Source organism: Stegostoma tigrinum, chromosome 2 (genome assembly GCF_030684315.1).
Source record: "Stegostoma tigrinum isolate sSteTig4 chromosome 2, sSteTig4.hap1, whole genome shotgun sequence".
Classification (NCBI taxonomy): Eukaryota; Metazoa; Chordata; class Chondrichthyes; order Orectolobiformes; family Stegostomatidae; genus Stegostoma; species Stegostoma tigrinum.
In genome coordinates this window covers 35,789,452-35,801,060 of record NC_081355.1, presented here as the reverse complement: position 1 = coordinate 35,801,060, position 11,609 = coordinate 35,789,452, and the positions used below count along the sequence as shown (strand labels likewise).

At 40.6% G+C, this 11,609-nt stretch overlaps 1 protein-coding gene across 10 annotated transcripts in view; it reads right to left on the bottom strand.

Annotated features, from left to right (window-relative positions):
- Window positions 1-7,552: 7,552 nt before the first annotated feature.
- The window catches only part of si:dkeyp-120h9.1 (Y+L amino acid transporter 2-like), a 158,172-nt gene continuing 154,115 nt past the window's right edge, over window positions 7,553-11,609 (bottom strand). For all 10 annotated transcript variants that reach the window (XM_059653405.1, XM_059653404.1, XM_048555870.2 and 7 more), the window contains one exon: window positions 7,553-10,011. In XM_059653405.1, the coding sequence (XP_059509388.1) occupies window positions 9,932-10,011 (80 nt within the window). In that variant the 3' untranslated portion in view covers window positions 7,553-9,931. The remainder of the gene's footprint in view (window positions 10,012-11,609) is intronic.

Here is an 11,609-nt window from a genome sequence, read left to right as displayed (position 1 = left end):
AAGTATTTGCATCTCATTGATCTTACAAGTCTCTAAAATTAACTACATCTTCCCAATTCAGTTCTACTCAATTGAAATACTGTATGCACCAGAAGCTCAACTATATATAACTCTTATATATCTATCAGTCCAGGTGAACTCACTCCTTAGGCTTTCACCAAATGTTGTTAATGTCTACTGTCTTCACTTTTGCTGCAAGCTCCGTTATTGACTGAGGTATGGAGAGGATATCTCTTGTTGCCCAGGAACCATGCTAGCATCCACCTGCAGCATATGAAGCAAATGCAGTGAATTTTCCTGAAGACCAAGGCAATATGTCAATGTGAACAGGGAGACAAAATTAGTGGGGTGACAATAGAATCCAATCAGTCAGTAGGCACCACTACAGTTCATGCAGGGGCTGCATCATTTTTATCTGGTAGGTCAGTCTAATTCGAGTCTGAGGATTGACTCCAATTCAGTCCAGGAATTAGGAATCAAGTAAAATTAGACTGGGCCTTTCTGTTCAGATGGTTGGAGATATTTTACAAATTCAGTCTGGGGATGCATAACCAAGAGGGTTCCTATACTCATCTGACACATTGTCAAGGCTACAGGCAACTCAGGTCTGGGGGTTGATGTTATGGCTGCTACTATAGGCACAGACAAGAGGAGGGGTGGGTGGAGAAGGGAGGCAACATTTAAAACATTGTATCAGAAATAATGGGAACTGCAGATGCTGGAGAATCTGAGATAACAAAGTGTGGAACTGGATGAACACACCAGGCCAAGCAGCATCTTAGGAGCACAAAAGCTAATGTTTCGGGCATAGACCCTTTCTCTGATGAAGGGTCTAGGCCCAAAATGCCAGCTTTTTTGCTCCTAAGATGCAGCTTGGCCTGCTGTGTTCATCCAGCTCCATACTTTGTTGTCTCTAACATTTAAAACATTGTCTAGTCTCTCCTTTAAAATAATTTGGCCACCTCTGACCAGAATGTTACCAATAAATTTGCTCAGGTGTCCCATTATACCGATGCCATCAAATCAATATAAATACAAGCTGCTACCAAAGCAAAACAGTCCCACAATATTAGGAATAAAGTTACAATAACCTTTGATACTAAATATGCTATCTCTAATCCTATTTGGCCCCTTTAGGTTATAATACATTCCAAATCTCTTGTAGATATATGCAGTCACTGTCTCTCTGCCTCTTGCCATGTTGGCCTCCTCGAAAGGCCTCAAGATTCTAAGCATGAGATCTGTGGTATATCCTGTTTTAACACCTTCCGGATGGTTTTCTGGAACTTTCCATAATTCTGGCCCATGAGGGAGATACGCTTAATAGTTTAAAACAGAGTCAATTATTTGGACGGCATGCTACTTTTAGGTATTATGCTACTCAAAGAAACTTTCTATTTGGCCCTCATTTGCTCAGTGGATAAGTTGTTGGGGGTTTGTCTGCCCAGGATAACTGTTGCCTTTTATATTACAGTAATGTCACTGGCATGTGGCTGCTGTGTGCGCACTGTGTCTGGTGTATGTGTTTTGTGATTTCAGAGTTTCACTTGGCCAATGTACCCAGCATCCCTTCCTGTTTGGCCAAGTTAGCAATCTATCTGTGTTTTAGCAGCGTGGAGGCTTTTACACATCCCCCAACTGAATGAAAATAAGTTTATGCAAATAAAATTCAAACCTAATGGTAAAAGTTGGTAGATATGCAGAGCTGGATGAACGCAGCAGGCCAAGCAGCATCAGAGGAGCAGGAAGGCTGACATTTTGGGCCTAGACTCTTCTTCAGAAATGGGGGAGGGGAAGGGGGTCCTGAAAGAAATAGGGAGAGATGGCGAGGCAGGCAAAAGATGGATTGAGGAGAAGATAGGTGGAGAGAAGACAGACAGGTCAAAGAGGCTGGGATGGAGCCAGTAGAGGTGAGTGTAGGTGGGGAGGTCGGGAGAGGATAGGTCAGTCCATGGAGGACAGATAGGTCAAGGGGCAGGATGGGGTTAGTAGTTAGGAGCTGGGGGTGGAGTTTGAGCTGGGAGGAGGGGATAGGTGAGAGGAAGGACAGGTTGGGGAGGCGGGGACAAGCTGGGCTGGTTTTGTGATGCAGTGGGGGAAGGGGAGATTTTGAAGCTTGTGAAGTCCACATTGATACCATTGGGCTGCAGGGTTCCCAAAGTGGAATATGAGTTGTTGTTTCTGCAACTTTCAGGTAGCATCATTGTGGCACTGTAGGAGGCCGAGGATGGACATGTCGTCTGCGGAATGGGAGGGGGCGTTGAAACGGATCGCGACTGGGAGGTGCAGTTGTTTATTGCGAACCGAGCGTACATGTTCTGCAAAGCGGTCTCCAAGCCCCCGTATGGTTCACCTGATGTAGAGGAGACCACAACAGGAACAGTGGATACATTATACCACATTAGCAGATGTGCAGGTGAACATCTGCTTGATGTGGAAAGTCTTCTTGGGGCCTGGGATGGGAGTTGGGGGGGGGGGGGGGGGCGAGGTGTATGGGCAGTTGTAGCACTTCCTGTGGTTGCAAGGAAATGTGCCGGGTGTGATGGGGCTGGCGGGGTGTGTAGAGCGTACAAGGGAGTCACGGAGAGAGTTGTCCCTCCAGAAAGCAGATAAGAATGGGGAGGGAAAAATGTCTTTAGTGGTGGGGTCGGATTGCATATGGCAGAAATGTTTGAGCATGATGCGTTGGATCCAGAGGTTGTTGGGGTGATATGTGAGGACGCTACTGCATCCCAAAACCAGCCCAGCTCGTCCCTGCCTCCCACACCTGTCCTTCCTCCCACCTAACCCCTTGTCTTACCCCAAGCCCCACCCCTGTCTCCTACCTACTAACCTTATCCCGCCCCCTTGACTTGTCCATCCTCCCTGAACTGACCTATCCCCTTCCTACCTCCACACTTACACTCACCTCTATTGGCTCCATCCCAGCCTCTTTGACCTGTCTGTCTCCTCTCCACCTATCTTCTGCTCTATCCATCTCCTATCTGCCTCCCCCTCTCTCTATTTATTTCAGAAACCCCTTCCCATCCCCCATTTCTGAAGAAGGGTCTAGGCCCGAAACCTCAGCCTTCCTGCTTCTCTGATGCTGCTTTGCCTGATGTGTTCATCCAGCTCTGCACCTTGTTATTTCAGATTCTCCAGCATCTGCAGTTTCTCCTATCTCGGTAAAAGTTGGTTATGTTTATTGTCAGAGGAGCCTATGTGTTCACGTGAATGCCAGTGCATACATAGGCTTGACCAATCATATAGTTCCTTGTACACAAAACAGGAATCTTGTGTCATGATAATCCATACAGGATTGAAATGCACAGACAACATTTGTAAATATAGCACCAGGACCGATTATCGCAGAAGGTCACACCAGGGCAACACCTTCCTTCTTGTTCACAGCATGATTCACGAGGTCACTTACACATTTTACTTCTCACTTATTGTCTATGCAGTATGAAATCATGTGAGCTAACCTGGCCTAGGCATTGAAATATGGGATTTTGTTTAAAATACATATCATTGTACTTTAATTCCAAAATGGAAAATCCTGGCCATTGAGCTTTTTAACCTGCCTGACCTTGATTTTGACTAATTACTTTGTTACTCACAAGTTTGGTTTGGTAAGCAAACAGCCGTATCCCAGGGACCCATATTCAACTTGCAATGAAGTTTAGGCCTTCAATATCAGCTGTTTAGGAATGTTAATCCCATCAGTTTGAGACAATGAGAAGTACCCAATATATTGCTGAGGTCGTTGCATCTTAACACTAAATCTGTCTTCATTCAATGATTTCAAGCTGTGAGTCACAGAATTGGTAGAGTGCAGGAGGCCATTCGGCTCAGTGTCTGCACTGGCTCTCTAAGCTTTTGACTGAGTGACAATCTCCTGCCTATTCACTGTAACCCTAGGCATTTAAATGAAAACAATTACCCAATTTCCTCCTTGGACGCCTAAATTGAACTTGCCTCCACTCAGCTGTGTGAAAATGTTTTTTTCATACTTTGCATTTGCTTCCTTTGCAAAACAATTTAAAACTTTCATCACTATGCTTGGTGACATCATCAGTTATTCTACTCTGCTTGGAATTTATACAGTCCGGTCCGTTATGGTGAGTAGTGTCATTTCCGGTTTTGATCTGCATGGGTTTGTATATGGAGTCCAATTCTGTATGTTTGTTGATTGAAGTATGGATGGAGAGCCATGCCTCTAGGAATTCCCGTGCGTGATTATGTTTGGCTTGGGCTACGGTGGTTACCTTGTCCCACTTAAATTGATGGCCTTCATTGTCTAAATGTACCACTGTTAGGAAGAGTTTATCGTGCCATTTTGCTGCTAGCTGACGTTCATGTATTCTGACTAGTTTCCTTCCTGTCTGTCTGATGTCACATTTGTGGCAGTCTTACATGGTATTTTGCAAACCATGTTTTTTCTGCATGTTGTGGGAATGGGGTCTTTAATCCTCGTGGTTGTTGTATTGTAGCTGTGAAGTTTCTCATCCCATGAGCCATTCTTATAAGCACGCTCTGCACTGTCTTCAATGCATTCTTATTCTTTCTGTAGTGTGGCACTCAGAACTGGACACAAACTCCAGGTATGTTCTAACCTGCATCTTATATAAGTTCTAACTTCGTTGCTCTCGAATTCTATGCACCTATCAATTAAGCCTAGAATACTGTAAGCATTCTTTGAAAGCTTTCTCCACCTGTCTTGCCACGTAAACACTTATGTACACATAACCAGGTGTCTCTCTTCCTGCACATCATTTAGAATAGCACATTTTGATACAAAAATAGGAGAGATTGTACAAAGTAAAGTGCATCACCTTACGCTTCCTGGCATTGAAATCCATCTGTTACTTATCTACCTACTCCACCAGGTGTCAATGTCCTTTACAAGAAACATTAACTCTGTTTTCTCTGCATCAATGCTACCAGACCATCAGATTCTCCAGCAATTTGTGTTTTCATTCCCAGTACCATTCCCTGGGGAACTCCACTTCTCCCAGCCTGATAAGTACCTATTAACCACTTTCTAGTTCCTATCCCACAGATAATTCTGCTTCTAATAAAACAAAGATAATTCATTTGGCATGATTCTTACATCATATTAATCTCAAAGACTTGAGGAAGGGGATTTTCCCTAGAAAAGCAAGAAATAGTTGTTTTTGCAACTTTAAAGTACGCCAGGTTCTGGGAGGGAGAGGGAGAGTGCAATTTCAGAAATAAAATTTGTAGCTCACTAATTATACTTTCAATGTAGTTTGTTTGAATATACAGAGATCTTAAACATCCCAGTCTGACAAGATTTCCTTGTGATCTTCTTACACTCCCTGTCCTTCTCCTTTCAGTTTTCTCAACATTATTGAACGTTCTCCAACTACTACGTCTGTCAGTCATCCTGGATTGCCGGAGTACTGAAGGTGTCCATGTTCAAATGCAACAAAATCTGGACAATACTCAGGCCTCGGCTGACAAGTGGAAAGTAACATTAGCACCACACAAATGCCAGACAATAACCATTACCATAAGAAACAATCTAACCACTGTCCCTTTTACATTTAATGGTGTTACCATCACTGAATCCCTGACTATCAACATCACTGGGGCTACCATTGACAAGAAACTCACCTGAACATACAACATGAATACAATGGCTACAAGAGCAAGTCTGAGGCTAGGAATGATGTGGCAAGTAACTCACCTCTCCTGACTCCCCAAAGTCTATTCATCATCTACAATATACAAATCAGGAGTATGATAGAATACTGCCCACTTGCCTAGATAGGTCCAGCTCCAACAACAATCGAGAAGCCTGACACCATTCAGTACAAAGCAGCCAGTTTGACTGCCAGTGTATCCACTCCCTCCATCACACCCTGTGTACTATCTACAAGTTGAACTGCAGAAAGTCGCCAAAGGTCCTTAGATAGCAGCTTCTAACCCATGACCACTTCCATTTCGAAGGACAAAGACAGCAGATATTTGGGAATATCACCACCAGCATGCTGCCCCTCCCCCAAGCCACTCACCATCCTGACTTGGAAATATATCGTTTCTTCAGTGTTGTTGGGTCAAAAATCTTGTAATTCCCTACCTAGTGGCATTTTGGGTCTACCTACAGTGCATAGACTGTAGTGGTTCAATAATGCAACTCACCACCACCTTCTCGAGGGCAACTAGGGATGGGTAATAAATGCTGGCCTAGCCAGTGACAACCATGTCTCTATGAATTAAAAAACAAAATACATTTATTGTAAGCAAACTGAGTAGAATAAGAATCGCACTTTCCTTAATGCCACTGATAAAAAGGCTGGAAGGTGGCTATATTTCTTGTGCAGGACACTCTGAACACGTTAGAGTATATACCACCATCCCCCCACCCACACAGTATGATAACCCTACTTTGAGTCTTTCTAACTGGTTTTGAAAATCCATCCACACATCTCCCTCCTGATCTCTTACTGCCCGAATTGCCGTAAACTTATTTTAAGATCTTTTGGTCTTCTTCCTGCTTCAAGTCTGATGCTAGATGTGCTGGCTGATGTGGTGATTACCAGTCCCACTACGTGTCTGTTGAATCCATCTCCAGCAGGTTGACGAACATGGAGTTCCATGTTTGTCTTAGTCTAGACGCATGAATTAGCTTTATTGGTGGTACGTTCATTCACTTTGTAAGGCACTTTAGAACTCAAACTGAGTACATGCTTTTCAACTTTTATGATCCTCATTGTCAAAATTCAAAATATTTCTAAAATAGGTTATAAATGTTATGCCAATTATGTACACCTCAGGGTTTATTTGATGCAGCCCTACAGCATGGAACAATGCACAGCAGGTGGTAATGTAGGAGCAAACCTGAAGCAGAAGCACAAATATTTAATCATATTTAATTATGTCTTTAGGTTCAAAACAGCCAAGAAGAAAGCCCTCACAACCTTAAGAGTCATGCAGGTTCAGCATGCTGGGAAACGGAGATTCCTGTTTGTTGTATTTAGAAATGAAATTTTTGTTCTTTTCATAGGAATTTTCTTTTGAGTATCTTAATCACAATAACATTTGATCCAGAAACTAGAACCCAGAAAAATCATCTTGTGCTGATGATGCAGTTGTGGGTGACCTCAGGCTTGCTTTGGTAGGACTTGCTTACAGGCGAGTAGCCTGCCCTAATGCAGAAAGATTGATACCTGCTGCATTTGTTGTTACCTTGCCCTCTTGGTTCAGTGTTACCTTGCGCTATTGGTTCACTGCACCTCTTTTTACAGTTTCTGCTTTTACTTACCATCTGGGTAAGGGCCAGACCTGCATAATTCCAATGCATCAAGGTACAAAAGAAAACCAGGAAGGAAAGGTGCAATCCAAGGCATACAGTTACATACCTGCATGAACCATTGAGAATTTACATTTCCATTCATGGAAATAACATTCAAAATTTACCTTTAAGCAAAAGAGAGAAAGTAACAGATGTTTTAAATACCAATAGCTTGGCATTGAAGTACTGTTTTAATACTTATGACACAATGCACTTGTATGTTGTTACAATCTTTTATTACTATTTGTACACATCTAAAAAAGTCATTGCACTGTGTAGTGACAAAAAGACATTGCAATCATCTGCAATCAGATAAACCAATATGAAAATACAATTACATAGCAAAAACTGGCAGTAAATTCTTAAACTTGTTAACAACCAATAATATTCTTGTCTGGCTTCCCTGGAATCTGCAACAATTTTAGTAAAGTAAATGCGTTACAATACAAAAAGCATCAGCACAATTGCTTCACACTTGATACTTAAAAGGTACAGATATAGAAAACAGAGACCATGTGTATTTGAAGAGTTACCTGTAAACAAAAAGACAATCTCTACGGATACTTCATGACTCGACTCAAATAGTGAACAGTCTGAAGCATTCAGTTTATGGATCACATAATATACCCAGCCTAAATGTGGGACAGTGTCAAAATAGCTCAAGACACCAGAAAAGAAATTTGCAAATCAGGCATTAATAGACTGAACTCAAACTGAATGTCCCTGCTTACACACGTTTATGAGGACAGGAGTAGATGGGATGACAAATCAAAATCACCTCCCACTGGATTAACAGAAAATACATATTTAAACAATGTATTACCAATCCTGGTGAATGAAATCGAGAATAAACTTGACCAAGGCATACAAAAGAAGAATCAATTTGCGTCACAAGATCAGTAAATCAACTTACATCAAAACTATATTGAAGTAGATTGGAGGGAGCTGAGGGTCAGAAGGTTGTAACACAGATTTATCACAGAGTAAGGAATTGGATATGAGAAGTGGCTCTATTGTACAGGAAGATTTGTAGAATTGTGACCTGAACACACACAAAAAGAATAGTGTGTTTGGTCCGAAAGCTCCTAACGCACAGATCTTGAAATAACAGAACAATTTATTACAAGTGACAGTACCCTACTGCAGCTCATAAGATTTCTGCCTGTTACATAATAGACACAAATAGAACTGTAAACTGTTAAATGCTGAAAAATTGTTGAGCAATGGCACAATAGAACTTCTCTTTTAAAACACACCTTATTTCAGATGTAGTAATGTTGTACATTTCCCCAGTATTTATGATCTTGAGCCCTGCCATTGTAACATTCCTGACAGCCTCACAAACCCAACTGTAATTAGCAAAAATATTTTAGGTCCTATCAATTTTGCAACAGGATGTTATGAATACTTTTCCCTGTTTTTCATTATCTTATAATAATAGGTTCAGTCACAGTGCTGAATTAGCTGATTTCAGCAGGGTTGTAACAGTGATAACCCAGTAGCTCTGGTTCCAAGGAAAGGGAATGACCGCCAAGACTTTTTGTCCTGATCAACCTCCTGTGACACCTGTTGAACATGCATTCGTGTGGGCACTGGATGGGGACAGGATCAGGCAGTGAATGTCATTTGATGAGTTGCAATTTAGACACATTTAAGTTTACATACAAACTGCATTTTCTCATTGTAAACATTTCTCCTCTCCTTCTAACTGACTACCCTCGACTGATCCACATAATCCCCTTCTTTACTGGAATGTATTGACTGGACAAATGTGTGCAAATCTGGTGCTCTGTGCTTTGAACCTTTTCCCTCAGTTATTTTAATTGAATTTTCTTGTGCTTTGTGTTTTATAGCATTTTTCTATGCTAATCTGCTGAGTTTCTTCTAAGACAAGTAATTATTGAAACAGACTTTTCCAGAATATGTATTGAGAACTAGGCAGTGTCAATATTCTGGATAAGCCCACTCCAGATTGAATAGATTCAGAATTTTATGAATGACCAGCTCATTTGTTAAAACAAGTAAGGAAAACTGTAACAGGTATTCTTCATTTTACATCTTAATAAGATACCATTCAATGCAAATCATTTTAAATGGCAACTGGGTCAGTCTGTTATTGTGAGTTATGCAGAATGTCGTGAAAGGGGGAAAGAGTGATGCCACCTCAAGAATCAAGGGGTGAAATTTTAGGAAAGAAGGGGAAGTAATCCAAAGTTTCCTGTTTCTATTAGACAATGCTGCAGACCAATGAATCATTATTCCCAGTTTTACTGTGGCTTTCCACCACTGCATGGTTCCAAATAGCTTTCATACTAGTCCAGGACTTACATTATCATTAAACCCACCAGCAAGTGACCAAAGTCGATAGACTCCACTGCAGGAGAAAATGCACAGTTCAAAATGAAAGCACCAATGTTTATGATAAGTCTGTTATTTACTTATACAAAAAGGGGAAAAAGCAGTCTTCCAAAATAATTAATACAAGAGAAATGAGATGTAGCATTTTGATTGTCAAACTTAAAGTATGCTAGATTCAAGTGATGTGTCACATTGGTTTAACAACAGAAGAATTGGGCATCTGCACAAACCATGTCTGGTACCATGTATGTGGAAGTTTCCAATAGATTTTCGTTAAGATTCCTTGGCATCTCTAAGCTCATTTTCTGTTAGGCAGCACATTGTCAATTTCTGAGCTTGCAAAGAGAAGATACCTGGAAAAATATTATTAATCAAATTTATTAGATATCTGAATTTGAACTCAAAACAAGAAACATATTATGTGACTTAAATACATAAAATCTGTAGGATGAAATTGGTATATACCAGGACCCTAAAATAGGCTCACAGTAAATCAGATGATTTTTCATCTGCTGAGATTTTAATTTCCATTGTTACAACTAGGTAAGGCAGAGTGAATCCATTCCTCTCTTTTCACAAGCCTCAGTTAGCCACAAGGAAGATTTTTAACTCTTAGTGCAGAGTTACATCACGTCAATTAAAATGTAGTCACATGGTCACAATTAAGGAACCAATTGCATGTGAAATAAAGAGGAATTTTGTTATTTACTAACACTGCAAAAAATAATAAAATGTAACATGCAAAATATAAGCCAACGTAGTGTAAGTTTAAAAGAGGGAGAGGGTCTAATACAATATGAAGATAAAGAACATCTGAAGCCGAAGTGGGACTAATGGCCTGGCAGCAGCTCTGCCTGACAGCACAGCCAGACTCTTAGTTGCAGCGGGGAGTGTGGGCTTAGCGATGTCAGCAAAATGGGCCTCAACTGGGGCGACTCCTATGTTAAGTGGGTCAGGTGCAGGTGGCAGTGAGATGGCGGAGATCTTCCTTGAGGTTAGGTGTTGACAAGGACAGGGTCAGAAAGACTGATATTCTGAGCTTGTTAATTCTTTATTTTTCTAATTTATTCCTAAGACCTATAATGCTGAACTACTTATTTCTTTGCTTTTCTATCTTTTTTGTTTCCCAAGAATATGATCTTAAGTTCTGTACCTGGGTATCTTTGTTCTTAAGATGGCGCTGTGATGCAGTGATTGTAAACTTTTCACTGTATTCATTTGAGTATGTGACAATAAAACTAATTCAATTCAACTCAATTCAAGAATATACAGTATAAAAAGTACTTGCAGTCCTTGTGTTGTAGTTGAAACTGACACCATGACTGTTTAGTTGATGCCTTGTATCTGCAGTAGTTGTGAAATTTGGAAAATCCTTGAGTTCTGAGTAATTGTGTGTTTCCTCCAATTATCACTGCTATTAGTTCTTGAGATGATGAGAAGTACAGTGAAAACTCTCCAGTCCTTGCTATTACCAATTTATTTTTAACTCTCTGTAGTTACTAAATATGATTCACTTGTTTCTTCTGGAGTCTGTTCATTGTGCTTCAAAGATGGATTGTTGCAGGTGACCTTTCATATGCAATACATGTAGGTGATATGAGTCTTTTGATACCTCATTCAGCAGACTGGTTTCAATGTTCATAAAAATAATGGTAATTCACTCCAGATAATTTTGTTTATTCAACACTGGTTTCCTGAACTTGCTTTAATTTCTGATCACAAGATTCCTGCAGCTATTTTAAGTCCATGCTTCTTCCTCCTTAAAACTATTTTAGTATATGAATGTCTCCAGTATTAAAATCAAGTAATGGAAATTGCAGATTGAAAATCAACGTTTGTCAATGTTGTGACTTGGTATTGCCAAAATGTTCAATTTTAAACCAAGTAAAAGACACAATAAAACTAGAAAATGAAGACGTCAAAAAGGATTGCATTTTGTTTTATGAATCTC